At 35.8% G+C, this 24,906-nt stretch overlaps 2 protein-coding genes across 7 annotated transcripts in view; both read right to left on the reverse strand.

Annotated features, from left to right (window-relative positions):
* btr09 (bloodthirsty-related gene family, member 9) overlaps nucleotides 1–24,906 on the reverse strand; it is a 50,363-nt gene that overhangs the window by 7,552 nt on the left and 17,905 nt on the right. For 2 of the 5 annotated variants that reach the window (XM_053681936.1, XM_053681935.1), the window contains one exon: nucleotides 23,024–23,873. In XM_053681936.1, the coding sequence (XP_053537911.1) occupies nucleotides 23,326–23,873 (548 nt within the window). In that variant the 3' untranslated portion in view covers nucleotides 23,024–23,325. Of the gene's footprint in view, nucleotides 1–605; nucleotides 639–4,975; nucleotides 5,078–5,320; nucleotides 5,600–10,438; nucleotides 10,790–13,184; nucleotides 13,245–13,364; nucleotides 13,481–23,023; nucleotides 23,874–24,906 lie in introns of those variants that run through there. The other 3 variants (XM_053681934.1, XM_047156470.2, XM_047156474.2) reach the window with 3 other exon arrangements.
* Nucleotides 17,246–24,906, reverse strand: part of LOC124626025 (butyrophilin subfamily 1 member A1) — a 107,566-nt gene continuing 99,905 nt past the window's right edge. For both annotated transcript variants that reach the window (XM_053681900.1, XM_053681899.1), the window contains one exon: nucleotides 17,246–17,794. In XM_053681900.1, the coding sequence (XP_053537875.1) occupies nucleotides 17,247–17,794 (548 nt within the window). In that variant the 3' untranslated portion in view covers nucleotide 17,246. The remainder of the gene's footprint in view (nucleotides 17,795–24,906) is intronic.

Below are 24,906 nucleotides of genomic sequence, written 5' to 3' on the forward strand. Positions count from 1 at the left end.
GAGCTACATCATACCTAATTTACATAAAGTTGAGAAAATCTCAAATCACATGTTACTTGTCGCGCTGTCACTGATATTGAAATCGCAGCTGTGTGTTGTGTGTGTATAGAACGTGAACGGCCGCCTGTCGCTTTGTGTGAATGTATCTTTACAGCTGACAGAGGCAACAAACGTGTGGTAAATAAATTTCACGTGTGGTACACACTGACAGCACCACGTTTAAAGTCACTGAGCTCTTTAGTCCATTCTACTGCCAGTGTTTGTCTCTGGAGATTGTACAGCTATGTGCATGATTTTATACATCTGTTATTAATGAGTTTGACTGAAACACCTGAACTCAGTAATTAGGAGGGGTGTCCACATACTTTTGGCCATGTAGTGTAGATTAGAGCTAATGCCATATGTAAAGATTCATCAGTAATTTATGTGTATTTACTGTAATTCCTTTCAGACCACATACAAAGACACCTTGCATTTCTTTTTATGTCTAGACCGTGTATACAGTGCTTTATTATCTTACATTGTAACAAGGTGATAATGTCTCCTCCAATTAAATATGCATATAATATGCAATAATTTTAAAAGCACAAAAAGTTCGTTCTCACCTGCGTATTCCTTCTCCTTCTGAAGCTCTGAGGCTAAAAGATAACAGATAAAATAGTTTTGAGTATTGTGTGTATATTCTATATAAATAAAAGAATAAATAGATTAATCAGTGTAATATAGTGAAGTAAATGAACACAAATCAGATTGCAGTTATGAAATGTAATTGTTCTCTGATGTTATTTATTTGTTAAATGATTGAGCACACTTCACAAAGTGGCACATGATGTTACAGGTCAGTTATGAGTGATATAGAAAACAAGTAATTTACTGTATTGTGAGTGATGTGTTTGTATCTCTACTCTTCTTACAGAACCCCCTATGGAGTGAAATCAGAGTCAGCAGAACCTGAACCTGAATGTGTAATGTATGAAAAGAAATGTGTAAATGTAGTTATTGAAAATTATTAGTGTGAATCTTAAGATATTTAAATATATTGATTCTTAAATTCAGGTTTTTAATATATAGGTTAAGAAATCCAGGTAATAAATAGCTGTTTAAAAAGATAAAAGGTTTCAGAAATTGAGTTTAAAAAACCAAAAAAACAAAACAAACAACAGGTAGTTAAAAAATTCAATGAGACAAATATCCAGAAAAAACATCTGGGATACTCAGAAAGAGCAAATGAGCCAGAGTCTAATCAAACTCCGTCGTGACTAAATCACAACACACCAGATGTTTTCTCTGAATTTTCGACAGCTTGAATTGTTTGAACCTGAATTAATTTTACTACCTGATTTGTTATACTCAAATTTATGATACCTTGAATTTTTTAACATTCAATTTTATTACCTGGTATTTTATTTGAAAATTTTAATACGTGAATTTCATATAGTTTAATTCAGAACCAGTGTTTTTAAATATATTAAGATTCACATTGACAATTTTCAATAACATCACATTTACACACGTTATTTTTTACAAGTATGAAGTATGACAAATTCACATCGAAGTTTCACTCTACAACACTCCATCCTGTTTACTTCCTGTTGTCCAAATCTGGATATATGACTTATAATTTAGAAGCATTAATTTAAACAATTATGAGAAGGAGCTGTAATTTCTACACTCTGCCCCGATCTACACCTTCTTGTAAGGCGTCACCATGTTAAATTGTGTCTCTGAGTTAAAAAGGCACGAACAGTCTGAAAGGAGATTCTCTTATATCATGTACCCTCTTATATTATGAACTGCTATCAAATACCTATGATGAATGTAATCATTTAATTACCTTGTATTAATTTAATTACCTCTTTGAATAAGCTGATCAACTGCTATCTTTGATTATAGCTATATCCTTGAAATACACATGTATTTCCGTGTCAAAATGACACAGGACTTATTTTGTATTATGACTATGTGCTGTGTGTTTTGTTTAAATCTGTCTAACACCTGGACCAGTAGAAACCTTCCACACACTGCTGTTATCAATGTGTACAATGAGTATAAATAGTTCTGTTTTGAATGAATAAACCGGAAGTCTCTGTGAACATTCATATGTGTCAGTGTGTGTGTTCATTCGGACTCTCCAGGCGCCTGAACTCTGCGGTAAACCACACTTTCTAAGCACAGAACTAAAAGTTAATAGAAGTTAATGGTTAAACAGGCTGGAAGACATGACGGACGATCTGATGGGCATAATCTGAGATTCCTGAGATCCATGGAAATCTAACACAATCTAACAACCTCACAGTTATCTTTGTGATTATATTTGATCAGAGTGATATTGTCTGTTAAATTTACTCCAATTATTTAAATAGTATGATTTTAAAAGGACAAAAAGTTCTGCTTTTTGCTTCTGCCTTTGAAGCGCTGAGGATAAAACAGATAAACTAGTTTAATAAACAAACAAACAAATAAATAAATGCATTTCGCAGTAAGTAATTTAATGTTTTATGACTTTGCATTTCTATTCTTTTTACTCCTTGTTTATGTCACAATAAATGTTCAAATGTGTATAAACCTGATGTGCATGTAATTTGGCATTATTAGTTTGAGAAATATGAGAAGGAGCTGTAAATTCTGACCTTTGCCCTGATCTACACTTTCTCATGAACCTTCAGCATCTTACATTGTGTCTGTAAGTCATGAGTACTGAGGGGAGGGTTTGATGAACATTACTGAGTCAGTGTTAATGTCAGCTCAGCAAAATTCACATTTAATATCATACAGTGTCTGACTACTGCTGAATATGACCGAATATCATAAAATAAATGAATATGACACAGTACCAACTACCTACTTTATGCACAGTAACAGTAAATAGATAATCACTTAACATATGGTTTCCTAGTTTCAGCCACACGCAGAGTGCCGTATATTCTTTACAACAGCATGATCATCGTGTGATTATGATTTTAGACAGTTTTTTAAAATTAGAAATACATATCAAGCAACTGACATTTCAGACACAATAAAAAAAGTGCCATCAACGAAAATAGTTCCCAAAGAAGCCACAGTTGGACTGAGGTGTGTGTTGTCATAGTAACACACACACTAAATGACAGGTCGTAGTAAGTGCAGTGACTGTTTCAATGTGACAGACTATTGTTAGAACTGTTTTATTTATGTAGCAAACACAGACAAATGGAGTGATACAAACAGTGAAATGTTCCAGTGTTGTTACACTAAATATCAGCTCTACTGGAACGCCGCTTGTCCAATCAAATTAGTGGACTGGAACTAACTGATGTATAACTGTTAATGTAGCACTATTCATTCACCCCTGATTAGTTCCTACACAGTTACATAAACAAACAAAATCTTTTTAAAAAGCATAAATAAAAAAAACTTCACGATCATTAACGATAATAAGAACTAATTTGTAATACTAAAACCCACAGAGATTGAGGACCTTAGGATTGGGATTTACCAGTCTGAGCCACTAGCTATTGATAATAATACACTTTACTTAGACATTTATATAATTTTAAAGCTGTAACTTTGCACAAATCTGCATAGTTTTGTTGCACCCAGTACATTTAACATGTCACACTAGCCACGCAACATACTTCCTCACCTGTCACAGTCACTAATTAGACTGAAGTAAAGGTGTAGCTCATTCACTACCAGACTTCTGATATCCAGTAACCACAGTCCCTCCTCTCTGAAGTCTTGCTGAAAGTCTCTGTGAATTCAAGTTGGTTAAATCGTGCATCCTCTCTGTGATCTTGGACTGCTCTACTGTTTTGTGTTTTTATATTTTAGCTTTCAGATTATTGTTTTTTGAATATCAAATTCTCTTTGAATTTTGTTTTCTGGATTTCTCTGTCTGCAGCTCTTTAATAAATCTGCAGTACTACATCTATTATCCACTCAGCCACAACACCACTGGGCAGCAACAGTGTGATTGCTGTGCTGAGAAACATCAGAGCTGCACACTGTGGCACTGGCACGGCTCTGTGGAGGATTAGCAGCAGTACAGCATGCAGTGCTGACAGACAGAACAACATGCTCTCTACAAATAAATAAAGTACTTAATTAAGAGGAAATGACTTTTTTCACATGAGGTAATGTGGGCTTGATTGTGTTTAAATGGTTATTATGCCTCACATAATATACGCGGTATTTCATGCAGTCTATTTGTCATAAATATTTTATTAGTTATTTTATACGAATAACTATCTATTCACCAGATTGGCCTAAAATGTTCAAGTCTGATAGAAAGGAGCATTAAAATATTTACATTTGGTGATCTGTAAATATTAATTTGCTGGTTTGCATAATGTTTAATAAGACTTAAGCCAGAGGTGGAACTAAAGACAATGTTAATGTTATTTTGACAGTTCGGAAAGATAAGCTAAAGTTAAATACTTTTTATTTTAATTTAAAAATTTAAGTTAGAACTACTCTAAGTGTTTCTAGTGAAATGAGCTGTGAACCTCAGTGTAAATTAGATTCTGTGTCCTGTAATAATGTTCTGATGTGCAGGGTGAGACTCGATACTCTCCCAAACCTTGCATTAATGAAATATCCTTTCACTTCTCCAGAAAGGGTTTGTGGTAATGGAAGTGAATAGATGAAGACAGAGGTGAGAGTTTGAGACAGAATTAAATCATCCTCTTCACAGAGAGCACGGCCAACTGGACTTCTGTGGTCTACTGAGTAAAGCACAGGTTCTTTACCCTTGTCCTGGAGAACCCCCGGACCTACACGTGTTTTCTGTGCTCTAAAACACCTGATCCAGATAATAAGCTCATTAACAGCCCTTCCTGACCTAAACTGAGTGTGTTAGTGCAGGAAAAACACTAAAATGTGTAGGACATGGGGTTCTCCAGGACCAGAGTTGGGAATCTGTGGACTAAAGCTATGGTATAAACTGCAATATAATTTAAGCTAGAGATATTATGAAGGAAAATGATTTAAAGATTACCTTTCTTGTAACAGATAACTGCAGTTACTATCCATCCAACAGCAATAAGATATGCTAAAACTGAAATGCCCACAACCCACTTCCAAGCATCAAAGAGTTTACCTAAAACAAAACCAAGTTTACAGTGTTACAGATATTTTTAATAAACTGTGCAGGAATTACTGATAACTGCAAAACACACTCAGACAGAACTGTAGCAAAATCACCAACAGATATAATAAAAAATAATGCATACACTCTAATGCAAGAATAGTGTGTGTTCATCACAATCATGTTTCATCTTTAATCACCTAATCTGTAATAATTACAGTAGAATGTTATACGTTTTTAATCATAGACACTTACTATTAATGATAACCTCTGCCTCCATCATGTGATGATGATGTAGAAGTCTGCAGTAAAACATGTTGGATTCGCTATAATCAGAAACAGTGATGCGGTCTTTCACACTGAAGCCCTCAGTGTCTCTGTGTATCTTTGTATCTCCAGCAGGCAGAGTGTCTCCTTCTCTGTTCATCCACAGAACCTCAGGTTCAGGTTTACAGCCTCTGGACTCACACACTAGATTAATCCCTCCTGAGTGATCATAACTCTCCATCGTGATCACCGGGTGGCTTCCCAGAACTACAGACAATAAATAAAAGTATTGTTTTAAACATAGTGAAATCATGTTATACTGTTAACCTCAATAGAGGTTATTGTTTTCTGTTCATTTTCAGTTTAAAGACTGTTCTTGATATGGTAAAAAATAATACTACGAAGTGTGACAAAAACTTTATGTATACACACACACACACACACACACACACACACACACACACACACACACACACACACACACACACACACACACACACACACACAAGACTTAACAAAATTAGTTTTGGGAATCTGCCAAAAGCTGCATCTAAGACATATGTGTAGTCAGCTACTCAAAGACTGGTCACTATTATAGGTAACCACAGATTCACATGAAAGTAATGAGTAGTCAAGGTATCTAGATGTTCAGAATTTGTCCAGATCAGAAGATGATAGGTTCAGTCGCTGAAGCCAAAAATTGGATTACGACAGTGAAATAACAACACAAGGCACACAGATTAGTCTAACTTCATATATTAAATGCAATGCACAATAAGAACAAGTGCAATGGTAAAGTAATAAAATGGAAAAGTGGGATCCCAAATATACAAAAGAAGAAAAGTATCAAAATAATAAAAGCTCAGTATAGTTTTGAGTGCACTCAAATTAGACTAGACCCAGGTCTGTTAAAATAAAAGTTCATAGTCCATCGATTGCACCGATATTGGATTAATGCAAGGTGGGTGTCTTACTCCAGGGAACGCAAGTGTCAGAGTGCACACAGTTCTGCCTGACCCCTTGGGCCAAGGGGAAATAGATCAAGACTCACTGGCTCAGTGTCTCTAGGTTGCAACCTTCTAGCTACAACCAGGCTCTATATCAAGTGGTGTTGGCTCTCCATCCAGTACTGGAACAGTTTCTCCAAGGATCTCCAGAATCTCCACCGCCGGTTCGGACTCCACCAGAAATCGCGATCACTCAACATCTGAATACAACAATAAAACCTGACCAGTTCAATGGAACAGCATGTTAGCTTGAGCATGCCCTCCAAATTATACTCTCTTGTGGTATTCCACACTGTTAGTAGTTTACACCAGTAACAGAAAGTAAGTATCAATATACCGCTACGATGATTCAGTTACCACTGACATCACTTCCCATCTCCCTCACTACCGTGAATGGCTGAGAGGCGGGCCTAACCATTCTATTGGCTGGAATGTAGCAACACTATTCATTATTACCTCTGGGTTACATATGTATTCAAACTAATCCCTTTTGCTGTACTGAGGAAACAGACCAACATCCTTTACCATTTCCCAATTTTGCTCTCTTAACTCCTAGCACAGATGGTTGTGGCATCATCAGCATATGAACTTGTAATCTCTGTATGAAAGGGTAAGCACTTTTCTGTTGCACCATTTGGGAGCATGAGCATCTATTACCATTTTGATACAAATCAGTATGTTAGTAATGGTAACTAAGTTGTGCTATGTAACTTCATTTTCAGACAAATAAACAAATGATTTCCCTAATCCTTCCTGCTGGCCTGTAGGTTGTTAAACTCCTAAACAATATATAAAATTATTCATGTTTTTAACATTTAATAATTCTTCCATCTGCTTAAATTGTGCAAGTGTTTAACTTGTGGCCTGCTGATAGAGAAGTACTCCCATTTAGACAATACCACATTCACATTCATTTAAACAAACATATATCAGCACATACTGATGAGGTGTGATCTGTTTAGATAGTGAAAGAGCTTCCTGACATGTAAATTGATCATTGAAGATTTTTACACGAGGCTCGAGCATCTTGACATTTTCATGGACTGCTCAGAGCCCCACACAATTAGCTGCTTTTCCTGTCCTTGACACACCTTCCACAAACTGGGCCTGTATTAAAACTGTACTCACTGTACAGCGTAGCTCAACCTTCTCAAGCCAACCAGGACAGCCAGGAACCTTGGAGTGATTCTTGATGATAGCTTGACCTTTACAGACCATATTTTAACAACTGCATGGACCTGTAGGTTCATCCTGTACGACATAATGAAAATCAGACCCTATCTCACTGATCAGGCTACACAGCTACTAGTACTAGTAGATCTTGTCATCTCAAAACTGGACTATTTCAATGCACTACTCTTGGGCATCCCAGCCAGCTCCATCAAACCCCTTCAGTTGATTCAGAATGCAGCAGCACGCTTCGTCTTCAACCAGCCCAAAACAACCCATGTCACACCCCTCTTCATCTCCCTCCACTGGTTTCCTGTAGCTGCCCAAATCATATTCAAGGCCTTGATGCTCACGTACAAGATCTTGTCTGGAACAGCACCCTCCTACCTCAACTCTCTCCCGAAGGCTTACGTTCCCTCACGCAATCTGCAATCAATTGATGACCGATGGGTAGTAGTGCCTACTCAGTGTGGCTCAAGGTCCCTTTCCAGAACATTCACACTATCTGTGCCTCAGTGGTGGAATGAACTTCCAACCTCAATCCGGACCACAGAATCTGTCACCATCTTCAAGAAACAGCTAAAGACCCACCTCTTCCGTGAACATGTAACCAACCCCTATACATTTAAAAAAAAAAAAAATGTAAATAAAAAAAATAACTCTGGCACTTACACCTCTACTCTGCGCACTTTGCTTCTTCTAGAACTCAATTAATGGATCTTGTATGGTAGAACTACTTGTATTGTTCTCTGCTTGATACATCACTTTCCTTGCATTTTCTCATTTGTAATTCGCTTTGGATAAAAGCATCTGATAAAGGAATAAATGTAAATGTAAAATCTCAGTGTATGAAATCAGTCAGAACTGCTAAAATATTCTGAGAGAAACATTTTTGATTCAATTCTTAGAAAAAAGAAATGTATTAAGATTCTTAATTCATTAAGAGTGCTCAAATTCAGGAGAGTTCAAGAAAAGTCATAATGAGTTAAAAGTTGATAAAAGTCAGACAAAGCATGTTTTTATGGGAAGTTTCAAACATCCTAAATTATAGCGTTAATTCGCTGAAAATGGTCTAATTTTTGTTATGGGACTGATTTGTCCATCTTAAAAACAGAGAAGAAACAGCACTGTGATGGAGTGATGATTTGGGCACATCAGGAGACAATAAATGGATTAATCAAAGAAGCACTCTTAGCATCTACACCCCTCACGTCATCCATATACTGTATTTATCTATTTCCCCATCACTCATCAAGAAATATAAACAAACTGTGTTCAAACTGTGACAAGTTGCGTAGAGCTCCGAACCACCGTGGGGCCCCCTTGATCTTGTATATTATTTTCCGTCTGTAAATATTTTTTATAACATGGAAATATAAATCCGGATTCAGCTTTAGAGGAGTCGTGTGGAAATTTCATTTAAAAAATACCTGATTATATTTATTTAATTACTGTTTCAGACTCGTACAAGTGCCAAGAACGTGAAGCAAAAGAGCAAGAAAAACTTAAAGGAATGTATTTTTTTGTAATATTTAAAATTCTTGTTTAGTTTTGAAAAACCATGCAACTAATTAAAAACAATACTCCAGTCAATTCAGATCAACAGATTCAATAGTAGTCCACTGTGTTTTGTTAGAAATGCCCCATGATGAAATGTAATTTTCAGTTTGTGTCGGTAGACATCAATAATCAAAATGTTCTTATACGTGTTTTAATGTAATATAGAATATTGGCTGTCCACCATAAATATATTATTTAAATAATAAACACTAATGTTTGAAATCAATTCACTGTATGTTGTTTGTTGACACTGAAACTGCTCTGAAAGAACAGATTAAGGGGTGGGGGTCATTTTGGGGTTTTTATGAAGGCAGTGACGGGGCCTCTGACAAAGTTTTGCTAAGGGCCCCAGAAGTCTAGGACCGGCACTGCACTAGAGAGAACCCATACTCACCGTGTTGAACTTCTTCTGTTGTCCACCCCATTTCCTGTCATGATCATGCACACCTGTTTGGTATTGTATTATTAGTCTCCTTATTTAACTTCTGGGTTTGTCGCGGTTTGTGTTGTTGGAGCATTATGCTTAGTCTGTGTTTGCATGCGTGGCTAGATTTTGTTTTCTCTGAATGGTTTTGTTTTCCTTGCCTAGCCTAGCATTAGCCCAGCCCTTTGTGGGTCCCAGTTTTATTCCCTGTGTTTTAATCGATCTCTTGGTTGTTTTTGTCCCTATTAAAGAAGTTCTGCACTTTGTATCCTGGACTCCTGTTATGACAAAGTTAAAGTACATTTAACACATAACCGTCTCCATAGACCCTGATACCATGATTCACTATCAAGTTTGAAACATACATGTGTTGTAAACATTTTGTTTACTCATATTGGTTAAAACAAACATGAATTATTATTTAAAAAAAACTGAATAATTATTCAGACTACAAATAACAATAACGCAATGTTTAGACAAAATGAAAATAGTTCAGAAATACTATTAGCTTATAAATTATTACAGAATAGTTTATTCTGCAAATATTATTTTCAATGACAAGAAGGCTAGGTTACAAACCACCTGTGCTGCCTGAAAAATGCAGACAAAGTGGGAAAAATGCATCATATGCATGAGATACTGAATCTTCGTACAGTTGTAGCTGTGTGAAGAATAGGACTGATTATTATTACTGCTGATTTATGAACACAACAGACGTGGAAAATGTTAGAAACAGGGGTGTGTAGGGCAGGGGGTTCTCCAGGACCAGAGTTGGAAACCTGTGATTCAGTAAGTGAGTGAACTCCCATTCTAAATCCTACTTAAATAAATACAATGGAACAAATTATGATGTGCTTTATTTATGAACAAACCATTGATATTAAGAGAAAAGAAAGTTTATTGTAGCATAACATTGACTGTATAAAGTGTAGAAATAGATCTTACCCTTGACAGTGACATGAACAGTGATGTCATCATACCAGGATTTGTCCTCAATGAGACATTTATATTTTCCTTCATCAGAGACTCGGAGAGATGAGAGTTTGAGTGAAGCGTTGCCTTTCTGTAGCTCCTCTTTAAACAGTGATGTTCTTCCTCTGTAAGACTGAGCCTGCTTTTCATTTCTGTCTTCGTGATCCTTATAGAGATGCACTAATGAGACCACATCCTCAACTCTAATCCACTCCACTGTCATGTGCACAGCACTAGTGTTAGGTTTGATAAAACAGGGCAGAACCAGGTCTTCCCCAGCTACAGCATCAAGAGGAGCTTCTGGACCAATCACTGTTAATCCCTCTGGGTTTTTTAAAAAAACAAAAAAAAAAACAAAAACAAATTCCACATACCATTTCCAATATCATATGTCCTTTGCAGGTGTTTTGAGTTAATTATCTCATTAGAGCTTTTCTCAGGTTGAAATTTCTGTATTATAAATTCTTTATTCTAATATTTTGAGATGCTGGATTTTTGATTTCCATGAGCTGTAATCTGTAATGATTAAGATTAAAACAAAAAAGGCTTGAAACATTTCAATTTATGTGTAAAGAATGTAGAATATATGAAAGTTCCACTTTTTGAATTAAATATTTTATGTTTTTATTTTATTTATTTTTTATGTGTAACAAGACATAGCTTATTTAATTGTACTTTGACCTATTTCCTTGGACTTTTTATTATTATTATTTAGTTTATTGCCTTAACTAATAACTACAATGATCAAGACAATAAGAGAGGGCTGTCAAAAGAAATATATATATTTATAGTAACATAATACTAGTAATAATAACTCTTAATATTAGTTAACCTCATCCTACAAAAATGGTGTTACTTGAATATTCTATAAACTTTTTAATCTTATTTTTCCTCTGTCCCAATTTTTTTTGAGTGTGTTGAAGGTATCAAATTCTAAATTTGCTTATATTTACAAAATACAATTAAGTTGGTCAGTGAAAACATTGAATATCTCTTCTTTGTACTTTTGTCAGTTAATTAACGTTTCAAGAGACTTCACACATCACAGATTTTTGTTTTTATTGCGTTTTAGAAAAAAATCTCAGCTTTTATGGAAATGGGGTTAGTACATTTTGACCTTTCATGATATTCTTGCATATTGTAGCTCTACTGCTGGTGTTTGCTGTCTGTAGCAGAATAAGAGGCAAACTCATGAAAATATAAAATCTTTAAATCAATTCAAATTTAAGTGCAGTTTTAAAGAAATTTTACAGGCCTAGTAATGTTGGTTGCAATACTGTGGTTGTAGGTAGCAACTCAAAGGTATAATAGTCAAATTTTAATTATTTCTTATTTTAATAGTACAAATAACCTGGAAAAATGTGTAGATCATGAAAAAAATGATGGTTTAAGCCATGACCTCAGTGTATTATGTGGCTGAAAAAACCCACGTGTCTGGAGTGCTTTAATGTTTACACAAGCGCTTTGTCTGGCATTTTATTTACACTCCCTAATGCCCATTTCATCTGTTCAAAAAGAAGAAAAGAGAAAGAAATGTGGCTGAAAGCTCTGTGACCAGCACAGCCAGATAATTCTCCTGTGACCAAAAAATTTAATGACAAAACAACAACAACGATAAAACCAGATTAAACACTGGCAGCTCTTTCCCAACATGGAATTAGTGATGTTGCTTGTGGACTTTTATGTAAACGCTATCAGTATAAAGCTTTGAACTTTTGAATGGTGGCTTTACATAACTAATCAAATAGATATACTTCTATAATTTTGAGAGTGAGAGAAGGAAATGCCTTGGTTGATCCATATTCATAGTAATGTTTGTCATGTGCAGCTATCTCATGTGCAGCTAAAATGCTAATTAGGTAACAGCAGAGACAACAGATTAAAAGTTAATTCCAAAGAAAAACAGAACAGAGAAGGCACTTTTACCCATTTCCAAATGTAATAACTTGGCTTCCAAGCAGTTGAATGGCCGAGTGGGAAAAAAACGTGAGGCTAAAATGCTAACACCATTAGCCAGCCCACTAACTTGGGAATCTGCTCGTCACCACTGTACAAATAAATAAATAAATAAATAAATAAATAAATAAATAAACAAAACTTCCCTTGGCAAAAATTATGGAATCATCCCACTTACAGGATGTTCACAAGACATGTGTTTTTCACACTGTCCTCAGTGCAAATACTCACACCACAAAGTGAACTAATGAATCGTCTACTTTCAAGCTGACAGAATTTTTTGTTTTTTACTTTGTCTCGACACCGATCAGCTGTTCGAGTGAAACTTTTGAATTGTAGCAACTCATATATAAATAAATGAAATATATAAAGACAAATCAAAAGTTTTTGAGTTGTGGCGCTTTGCTTTTGAATGTCGTTTTCACTTCATATATAGAGAGGGCTTTCAGTATTTCAGTGATCATAACAACACTTTCCCCAGTCGCTGAGCCAATGATGTTACTCAGCTCTGAGAAAGGAGATCTTCCACACACCAGGATTCAGTTAAAGAGAGTCACACACCACCTTTTACAAGAAAACCAGAGAGAGTTCTCTCAAAAACATCTTTTATAACACCACTAAACTTACATAACTCCGGGCACAAAAACTTCACAACTTTAAAATTCATTATAACACACAAACACAAACACACACACACACACACACACACACACACACACACACACACACACACACACACACACAGAATAGTTTTTCCCCATACCTGATTGAAATTTCATGAAGCTGAAGAGAATCAGGAGAGTCACACAGAAAAACATCATCCCTGAAAGACAATTTATCATTATTGCTTCAGTCTGTTTTACAAGATAAATAACATTTTATGAATTACACTCAGTGCACAATTTAATGCATATCTGTTCCACCAAAAAATCTAAAAACTCACCACTTTGTAAGGGTAATATTTTCTTGATAAGAGGACGCTAAAAAGTAAAGACTGTCAATAAGTCCACAATGTTAGTTTAGTGTACTGTCGTTTGTGTAACCTGTGAAACCGGTTTCTAAATGCAACGCTAAACACACCTATTTCCTGATATGCTAAGAATGGAGGTAGTGTATTTGAGGTGACTCATTTCAGCCGAAGTAGCAAAGGCCCAAATTTAAAATGCTAAACCTAAAACACTCGCTCATATTAATCCCTATATTTAACACGTGAGAGTTAATTGACTTTGTTAGTTTAAACTTCTAGTTTAAAATACCATTCGACTCCCTGCTGATAGCAGCATCACTTTGCTTCATCTGGTATGCTAGCTATATAAAACTCAAAGTAGAACACAACTTATTCTAGATAACAAAATTACACTCTGGTGTGACCAATTATGCGAGTGTTGTTTTGTTTTCTACACTATATCAATTAAAACAAGAGCTGCTCTCAGTCAGGACTGAAAATCATTTTCAGGAACTGGTATCCAAGACAACAGGAACAATAGAATATATCTGTACTGCATTATGCCTGATATCCTATCTGATAACATTACACATGTTAAAACATGGTGTAATGACTACATCCTGATTTTTCTCTCCTGTACTCAGTCCTCTGCCAGTCTTTCTCTCACCTGTACTCTGCTACTCCTCCTGCGTGCTTCTTCATGGTCGTATTGGAGCTCATGCTGTGGAAGAGTTTGTTCTTTTTGTCCTTTTTCTTGATGGTCTCACCCTGACCATCATTCAGACCTGCCAACATTCCACCCAACATCACAAAGTCCGCCCCCACACCTGTCCATCACACAGCACAGCAAATCAAATATAGTGCAAAGAACGTCAAACACTGGAAATGCAAAAAAAAAAAAAAAAAAAAAAAAAAAAGAGCTTACTTTCAGGATTCCTTTACCTGAAAACGCAGGAATAATAATATATAGATAAACCTACAGCCAATTTTAAAATGGAGTATTTGGAGTCATTTTGAGATTGTATGTCAGACATAACATTCCTCTTATATCACATTGATTTGCTGATAACAAAGTTTAATTCTTTAATCACATCATGCTTTTTAACTGTTCATGGAACTGTTCATTTGAACTGTTTATGGAACGTCCACGAGACTCGAGTCTTCAGGAGAGAGGGTTCACGTTTTCCAGTTTCTTTGTGACATTTTGTCTCATTAACTTCAAGAGAAAGAAAAAAGAGGCTGTTGAGGGAACGACTGTATACAGCAGTGATAACAGGAACTAACGCCGTGTCTGGAAACTTACTGACTGTTACTGTTACAAAGCACTGACACTCCTTCTATAAATGTTAAATAAATGTCTCCTAATTGAAAACTTCACCATGTCAGTGATTATACACTAGTCTTAGATTATGTTGAGCAAATCCCAGTGCATGAGCTGTTACTATAGAAATGATAACATATAAAAAGGAGCACATTAATATAAACCCAGCACCCCAATGTAAAACACCTCCCTACATCCCTGGAGACAGAAGCTGGTGTAGGAAATTTCGGATAACATAAGATATCAAAGTATATAACCTACTGAATAAAATATTGATAATTAATACTGATTTATAAATCTTAAACCCTAAAGACAGCTGGTTTTTGACACTAGACAATGTGGTGGTTGTGTAAGAGCACACCAGCATGAGAATGAGCATGATGGATTCGCCATTGACAACATTACACGTGCGGATTTCATAAGCCTGGAAATATGAATTCTCCAGTGTAACAAGGTAACTTTCACTTCCACTTGAGTGACTACAAAGTACTTGTGCAAGTAAAGGAACTTGAAACTTTAGAATAATAATAATTTAAAAATCAGCTGCCGTTATTAACTGCTCATTCGCATAACCAATACAGGCTAGGAAATGGCACAGTGTATTAGAAGCTCAAATTTTACAAGCCATGAACATTTTTATTATATCAATTAATGGAGCAATATGGAACAAAACTGAAGACAAAAGGAAAGATAACATGACAATTAAAAAGAAAAACTGCTGGAAAAACCTCAAAGCGAAAGCAAAAAAAGATGTAGCACAGGAGAGAAGGGACACTTTTCTCACCAGTGGTGGTCCCCTACTGAAGAAAATTATACGAACAGAAAAAAAAATGATACGAACAGCAACCTGTTCAAAGATGATTCCATCACCGACCAGCTGGAGTCACTGACATCGTCCCACAAAAGTATGTAAGCTGCATTTCATTTTCTCATTCATGTCTTTGCTTTGACCAGTGTTGGTTTGAACTTATTTTTTAAATCATATTTATCCTGGATGCGAATGATGTAGACATAAGGACTGGTTCCTGCACGGGTGCTGCATCTACTAAACGCATCAGCAATGGTGGAGCTCTGGAACAAGATCCAACTCAATGCTCAGAAACCCCAAAAGAGCAAAAGACAAGAAAAATGAATTCAACGAAAATCATTTTGAATGACTACAATTAGAGAAAATAACTTCATTCAAATTGAGAATGCCAAGTTACAGAAAGAGGTGCTTCTTTTACAAAAAGGAAATATTACAGATGCAAAAGGAAAAACTTACAGACTACAGCCAGTACAAATAGTTTTCAGTGAGTTGTGGAAATGTAGAAAACAGATTTAAAAAGAGGAAATAGATTGTTAAAATCTACTGATTTTTAAAATTTTTTTAAAAAAATATATAACTAGTAAACAGTGTTAGTTCTGTAATAATATCATAGGGATGTTACTCTCACATTTTTGTAATAAAGAAAAGGTGAACGGTACTATTTGAAATGGGCCATCTTTTTTATTTATGGAAAAAGGGCAATTTCAACTCAAAAAAAAAAAGGTTTTTAATAAATAATGCTATTTAGAAATGTACAATTCAGTTATCCACTTCAAACTATGATAGGTATCTCATCTCCAAGTCTTTCCCCAAAATTATACAGCAGTGCCAGAGCAACAATGAATGCTAATGTTGTATCAAGCTTTGTTTCAATCACTTTTTCCAAACACCAAACACCCTCTTGACACAACCCTTTGCTGCAATGTGGCAGGTGTTGTTTGTTTCTGGCACTGAAGGGTTCAGGATGGGGGTCATCAGGTCATCAGGCACGACAGGGGTATCCATTGTCACCTACTAAGTGGCCCTGAATCGCATGGCTTTCAAGCGCAGAGGTGGCTGTTATCAAAGATCCTACTGTCATGTGTAGATCCTGGCCATCAAGCTACAGTGTTGATGATTTGGACCTTCTCATCACACACAACTTGAATGTTGATGGAACAATAGCCCTTCCTGTTGTGAAACAGCTGTCCATTTTCTCCACCTGGGTTTTGAATGGGAATGTGAGTACAGGTAATTGCTCCTATAACACCTGGAAAACCAGCTCTTCTATAAAATCCAGCAGATGTTTCTCGTGTTGGGGCAAATCTTATAAACTGATTTTCAAGGCTGCAATTGCCCCCGATACTCTTCCAATAATTCTGCTCACAGTTGCTGATTTATATACTTCAAAGAGAGGTCTCCATACACAATTTGGCAACAACCAGTAGCGTAAAAGCACAAGGCTATTAAAAGCTGGAGCATGGGTGGAATGGCTGCATTCGGTCACTACCATGTCTAATTGCAAGTTCAATTGTTTGATTTAATTTAATCACAGTTTCCTTGCTGAATTGATACCTGTTTGAAAATTCAGCACAAGATAAAACTCAACAGGGTTGAGATGGTGCCTTATTTTTCTGTGCTCTTTCATTTTTCTCCAATCCACCAAATAAATGCTGCAATTTTGACAATTTTTCAGATAAAGCTTGATTTAATCTAAATTTAAGATTAATCCTTATTGGTGTAACCCACCCTAAATTTGTGAGGTGAAAATTCATTCAGTGTTAAGCACAGGAGAGATGATCAGTGGTGCTGAATTTTTACCTCTGTTATTAAAACAAGGACTGAATAATGGATAGAGTTTCTCAGTGAAAGACTGACCAGTGAACGAGTAGATATGAGAGCTGGACTTCACATCATAAAAGGAGACCAGACCCTCCTCATAATCCACAAACACTCCCACCTTTTCCACCTTCTCTCTCAGTGTGAGGGGGACAGGGAGACCAGCACAAGCCCTGTACTCATTCTCATTCCTCAGCCACACAGTCCAGAATCCATTCTGAGGAGTCAATGTAATCTTCCCCTTCGTGTTAATGGACTCTTTGGCGACTCCGAGATCCCAGTCAGTTTTCCCTCTGACCTGCACCTCATAATAAAATCTCCCTGAGGAGAAACTCTGCTGCACCAGTACATTAACACAATATTTAAACCTCTGTGGTGTATCAGGGAGATCCTGTCGTGTGTCTCCATGTGTCACTTGTTTTCCATCAGCAGACAGGATGAGATCAGGATGAGCTGTATCAGGATCCAGAGTCACATCCACTGAGAGAAACACACAGAGTGAGATGTGAGTTTGCAGGTAAAGAATATGAAATCATCATCAGTGGATCAGATTCATTAGGAGTTCTAAGAGGATTTGTAGAAGATTAAATAATGAATCATTTTAAATGATCTCTTGAAAAAAAGAGAAAACTTGTACAGTTGATGGTAGCAGCCTGTCAAAGATGAGAAATATAAAATGTTTTCCTTCTGAAACTTTAGTCATTTATTTGTGTTTGTAATTTTTGTGCTTCAGGAAAAACATAGAGAGAGTCACAGAAGATGAGAGAAAAACATTTGAGGAAAAACTTGATCCTGATGGAGAAAATAAGTTCAGCGAGTCTCTAGTGATAAATATCTGGTAAGTTTTAGTTTTTAGAAGAAAACACGTGACTCTAAAGTCCATGATGGAGACAAACTGCATTTTTAAATTCTTTTTAACTGCAATAATTATAAATCTCTTCCATTTCTTTATTCAGCACAATAACAACATTCACCTCTGACAGGCAAAGAGTTTTATACTCATCACTTTTCCACATACATGCTGTAACACATCATTCTTTCACAATAATACAGTATTTCCACACAATGTTTTACTAACATTATAATCTTTCATTTTTACAAGTGAAGCTTGTTAAAATGTCTGATCTCTACAGGATAAATGAGTCTGATCTATAATGAGTTGATGTTAATCTGTTTCTCTCCTTCCTCTCTCATCTCTCCTCTGAATGAATGAATAAAAAGTATAAACAGATATCAGATGCGCCGCTATAACTAATTCCCCCACACTCCCGCTGCAGACTCCGGATAAAGAAATAACACGATAGTCATAAAACACTTTTCTTTATTAATCTGATTCAAATCCACGATTGTTCTGTTGCTATAGTGATACAGGCGCGCTCCCGAGAGGGGGAGGGGTTTAATGGTAGGAGCTCCATTGCCTTTGCCGAACCCTGAGCAACCCGGATGTTCAACTTCAGTTATTTCCGTGTTGAATTTTGCAGCTGAATTTGACTGGTAGAATTTGAGCTCTGAAATTATCGACCTGAATACAGACTTCTGAATATCTGACAACTGAATTATTCAATCTGAATTAAAAACATGAATCTGAAAACTGAAAAAAAGAAAACTTGAATTTCAAGCATGTTAATTCAAAAATAAATAAATACAGACGTGTGGTTTCAACCTTATATATTTCAATATTATAAATGTATATCAGTTTTTCACTCCCATACACGGACACACAGAACTTCTCGCTTCATGAGAAAATTTCGATAAAGAAACAGAACAGAGACATTTTCAAACTCACACCAAAATAAAAGTAGCTAGTGTAACGTTTACTTAAATATCTTCTCCTCTACACCCGATCTTCTACCAGCACTTTAAATAAAATCATTTCTCCCCTATGTTTATGTCAATCATACTATTTACTGTTTTGTTTTCTGGTGTTTTTCAAAATCAAATCATCAGGTTTAATCAATAAGCAGCAGGACGCCAGTGAATTTATTTACAGTCTGTACTTACTGTAGCTCTTTACTTACAGTCACAGGTGTGTATTGTTTCACCTGATAGAAATTTACATTTATTATCAGATTTAATTTCTCCCATCGTTTTAAAGTCATTTAAACACATTATCAGTTCCTCTCGGGGTTTGTGTTTGTTTTGCGTTTCTCTGTTTTTAATGTAAATGATGGATATTATCCAGTAGTGAGGAGTTTTCATCTCGACAGAGTAAATTGTAAAGTTTTATGAAGTTGTTATATTATTTGTCCGCTAGATTGCAGTGAAAGACCACAACACTATACACTTACACACTCCAATCAGAAAATAATTACTGCAAAATAAACAAATCAATCATTTACTAATGGATTAATAAATAAAAAATAATAATTAAAGGCAAATCCCATGAAAAAAAGATTAAGAAAATGTAAAGCTGTGTGAGCTCTTGGCACAAAGTTTTTTCCCCATTTACTCCGTATGGCTATAAAAGAGAAGAGAGAAAAAGCATGTATATGTTTATAAACTAGCTAAAAGAACCGATAAGTCAATGTACTACCTGTGTTTTTAAAACCTATCATTTCCTAAGAAGTTTAATGATGGTAACAAACAAGCAAACAAAAAAAATCTGTGTTGGATACTTTTATTTTGACATGGGTTAGAAATGACTGCTTTTGCATTTTCTTATCTGAATGTTTTCGTTATGACGTACCTACGTGTGTGTGTGTGTGTGTGTGTGTGTGTGTGTGTGTGTGTGTGTGTGTGAGAGAGAGAGAGAGAGAGAGAGCGAGCGAGAGAACTGCAGCATACATAAACTGCACACAAATACAGTAGAGACTGATGTAACTGTACTGAAGATAAAATTGTTATTACCTGCAAACTTTTTATTCTTTATTAACTCTGTGAAATATGAATCAATATTTTATATGAATTCATCAAAAATACAATTAGATTCAACAAAACATAACAATAAATAATTAATATTTCATAATTAATAATCATATTTACACCACAGACCAAAAGTACAAACCAAATCCATCCACCCATTTTCTATACCGCTTATCCTACACAGGGGCGCAGGGAGCCTGGAGTCTGTCCCCGGGATAGCGGGGCAAAAAGCAGGGGATGCCCTGGACGGGGGGCCAACCCACTGCAGGGCACACACTACACACACTATACACATTTGGACTAGGGGAGGAAACCGGAGTATCCGGAAGAAACCCCTGAAGCGCAGGGAAAACACGTGCACACAGAGCAAAAGTGGGATTTGAACCCCCAACCCCGGACATGTGAGGTAAACATGCTAATCACTAATCCCCCGGTCCCCCACAAACCAAATAAAAATAAATCAAGTTTATTGCCATCGGTAGATTTTTTTTTGCCTAGAAATAGAGAAATGTAAAGAAAGGAGAGAAATATAAATCTAAGAATCTGTTCCTCTTCCTAAATATATACCACTCTCTCCATAAAGGCTTTTTTTTTTTTTTTAAATTTGCATCTGTTTTAAATTTGTACTCAACCATATCACATGTGGTTAAAGTGCACATCCTCATATTTTAATAAAGTGTATTTCTATAAATATTTGAACACGTAGAAATTACAACACTTTATACACAGTCTCAGTCACAGCTGTTGTTGCTCATAAACACTTCCATTTCACAATAACAGCACTTACTCCATGTTCACACTAGCACACGACATGTCGCTCGTGTCACTTGTAGTTTGTCCCTTGTGGGAGTGGAGCGAGTGCTGCTGCTGTTGTGTGTGGGTGTGTACCATCCATTCAGCTCCAGTGAGAGTCATGACCAAAATGTAGCTTACAGCACACAGTTAACTACAGTGTATTATTTATTTATCTTTAAAATGCACTTTGACTTGTAACGTTTTATTAAAGTGGAAAAAGTGTGAAAAATCTGTTGTTTGATGTTCGTTACATAACGTATTCGTATTAGCTATTAGTAGCACAAGCTAACTGTACTAGCTATTTTTCTTTGTAATATCTCTATACAGGTTTAGTGAGAAGTCATATATGACAGGATGAAATGAAACCATGGTTATGAGTTATATTGATTTTTTTTTTAGTTAAGCAGTACATGATACTACCTACTTTGCAGGTAGGAACTAAATGTTGTTCCACGTGCACCATACAATTAATTCGAGGATCCATTTGAGCCATCGTTTGGATTTACCATTACATTTACAGCATTTGGCAGACGCCCTTATCCAGAGCGGCTTACATTTATCTCATTTATACAGCTGAGCAGTTGAGGGTTAGTTAAGGGACTTGCTCAAGAGCCCAATAGTGGCAGCTTAACAGTGCTAGCATTTGAACTCATGACCTTTCAGTCAGTAGTACAACCACATCTTAACCACTGAGCTATGTCATACCTAATTTACATAAAGTTGAGGAAATCTCAAGTCACATGATGCTTGTCGTGCTGTCACTGATATTGAAATCATCTGTGTCGTGTGTACATAAAACATATAGAACGTGAACGGTCGCATGTCACTCTCTAGTGTGAACGTATCTTTACAGTTCACAGAGGCAGTTCTAACAGGGAAGAAATTTCACAAACTGGCATGTGGTAAAGATGACACACTGACAGCACCACGTTTAAAGTCACTGAGCTCTTTGGTCCATTCTACTGCCAGTGTTTGTCTCTGGAGATTGTACATCTACGTGCTTGATTTTATTCACCTGTTAGTAATGAGTGAGACTGAAACACCTGAACTCAGTAATTAGGAGGGGTGTCCACATACTTTTGGCCATGTAGTGTAGATTAGAGCTAATGCCATATGTAAAGATTCATCAGTAATTTATGTGTATTTACTGTAATTCCTTTCAGACCACACACAAAGACACCTTGCATTTCTTTTTATGTCTACACCGTGTATACAGTGCTTTATTATCTTACATTTTAACAGGGTGATATTGTCTCCTCCAGTTAAATATGCAGTATAATTTTAAAAGCCCAAAAAGTTCATTCTCACTAAAAATAATAATAAATAAAATACAGTGGTTTATGATGTAGTGCAGACTGAAACAGGTTGACTGTATAGAAGAAGAATTCTGAAAACACACACAGGTCTTCTGTCATCCTGTTTCAGTCTGCACTACATCTTAAAACCACTGTATTTTATTTTATTTTTTTATTCTTTATACTTTAAAATTGTTTTAAATTGTATTTGTTTTTCATTTATTGTAAACATTATTATTATTATTATTGTTATTATATTCCATTTTAATAAATATAAATCTAGACATTTACACTCTTGTTATTACTGCATCTGTCATGTAGCAAAGAGGGAACTCTGGACTTCATTTCCCAGCAGCCACTGCACCATACTCACCAGTGTCACATGACCACCTGCACCTGATTTATGGATCGGTTAATGATCACACTAGTATACATGTCGCTGTTTGCACTGCTTTCATTGTCTCACGTTATCATCTATCCATGCTTTTATCTATTCTACAGTATTGTGTGTTTGTTGTAGAGTCCTTTGTTCATGTTTACTGTTTATTAAATGAAGAGCTGGGCTTGCTTCCGAATTCACCTTTGTAACGTGACAGCATCCTGTTAATGTACAACAATTCTGAGGCGCAAATAATATCTGCCTCTATTTAAATAGCATCTAACAACTATTACTACAAAGAACTGCTACTTTTATACAGTGTAAATCGAATATATCTCTATTTTTTCATTTAGTCTGTTCGGTTTTATCTACACAGACATCAGCAGCTGAACTTCATATATTTTATTGATCATATTAAATTCTGCAGTAAAACTCTGTGTGAACTGTAAATGATCTTTCATTACAAATCAAATATCAATAAAGTTCCACAATCATAATGTGTAAAAAACAGACTGGAGGATTCAAGTTATTTGTTTATGCAAAAAAACCAAACGGGTTTTAAAATAAACTGTACAACACTTTAAAAGGGAATATGTATTTCTAAAATTTACCAGAAAAAGTAAAATATTAACATTTAATTCTCATCATTTAATAAATTATTAAATCTGTGAGGTGAAAATTCATTCAGTGTTAAATACAGGAGTGATGATCAGTGGTGCTGAATTTTTACCTCCTTCATTTAAACCATAACTGAAGAGTGGATAGAGTTTCTCAGTGAAAGACTGACCAGTGAACGAGTAGATATGAGAGCTGGACTTCACATCATAAAAGGAGACCAGACCCTCCTCATAATCCACAAACACCCCCACCTTCTCCACCTTCTCTCTCAGTGTGAGGGGGACAGGGGTACCAGCATTAGCCCAGTACTCATTCTCATTCCTCAGCCACACAGTCCACAATCCATTGTGAGGTCTCAGTGTAATCAGCCCCTTCCTGTAAATGTTCTCTCTCACGACTCCGAGATCCCACTCAGTTTTCCCTCTGACCTGCACCTCATAATAAAATCTCCCTGAGGAGAAACTCTGCTTTCCCAGAACACCAGGATATCTAATAAACCTCTGTGGTGTATCAGGGAGATCCTGTTGTGTCACTCCATGTGTCACTTGTTTTCCATCAGCAGACAGGATGAGATCAGGATTTGCTGTATCAGGATCCAGAGTCACATCCACTGAGAGAAACACACAGAGTGAGATGTGAGTTTGCAGGTAAAAAAATATTAAATCATCATCAGTGGATCACTGAGGATTAAATCATGAATCTGAACACTGAAAAAAGAAAACTTGAATTTCAAGCATTTTAATAAAAAAAAAATAAAATACAGATGTGTGGTTTCAACCTTATATATTTCAATATTATAAATGTATATCAGTTTTTCACTCTCATACACAGACACACAGAACTTCTCGCTTCATGAGAAAATTTCGATAAAGAAACAGAACAGAGACATTTTCAAACTCACACCAAAATAAAAGTAGCTAGTGTAACGTTTACTTAAATATCTTCTCCTCTACACCCGATCTTCTACCAGCACTTTAAATAAAATCATTTCTCCCCTATGTTTATGTCAATCATACTATTTACTGTTTTGTTTTCTGGTGTTTTTCAACATCAAATCATCAGGTTTAATCAATAAGCAGCAGGACGCCAGTGAATTTATTTACAGTCTGTACTTACTGTAGCTCTTTACTTTACTTACAGTAACAGGTGTGTATTGTTTCACCTGATAGAAATTCAAATTTATTATCAGATTTAATTTCCCCCCTCGTTTTAAAGTCATTTAAACACATTATCAGTTCCTCTCGGGGTTTGTGTTTGTTTCGCGTTTCTCTGTTTTTAATGTAAATGATGGATATTATCCAGCAGTGAGGAGTTTTCATCTCGACAGAGTAAATTGTAAAGTTTTATGAAGTTGTTATATTATTTGTCCGCTAGATGGCAATGAAAGACCACAACACTATACACTTACACACTCCTTAAAGAAAACAAACCAAACATTTACTAATGGATTAATAAAAAAAATAAAAATAAAAAAGGCAAATTACATAAAAAAGATTATGAAAATGTAACGTTTGTATATGTATATGTTTATACAACAGCTAACAGACTAAACTGATTAGTCAATTTTAAAATCTATCATTTCCTCAGAATTTTAATGATGGAAACTTTATTGTGCTGTGTTGGATACTTTTATTTTGATATGG

This window comes from Ictalurus punctatus, chromosome 7 (assembly GCF_001660625.3).
Source record: "Ictalurus punctatus breed USDA103 chromosome 7, Coco_2.0, whole genome shotgun sequence".
Taxonomy (NCBI): domain Eukaryota; kingdom Metazoa; phylum Chordata; class Actinopteri; order Siluriformes; family Ictaluridae; genus Ictalurus; species Ictalurus punctatus.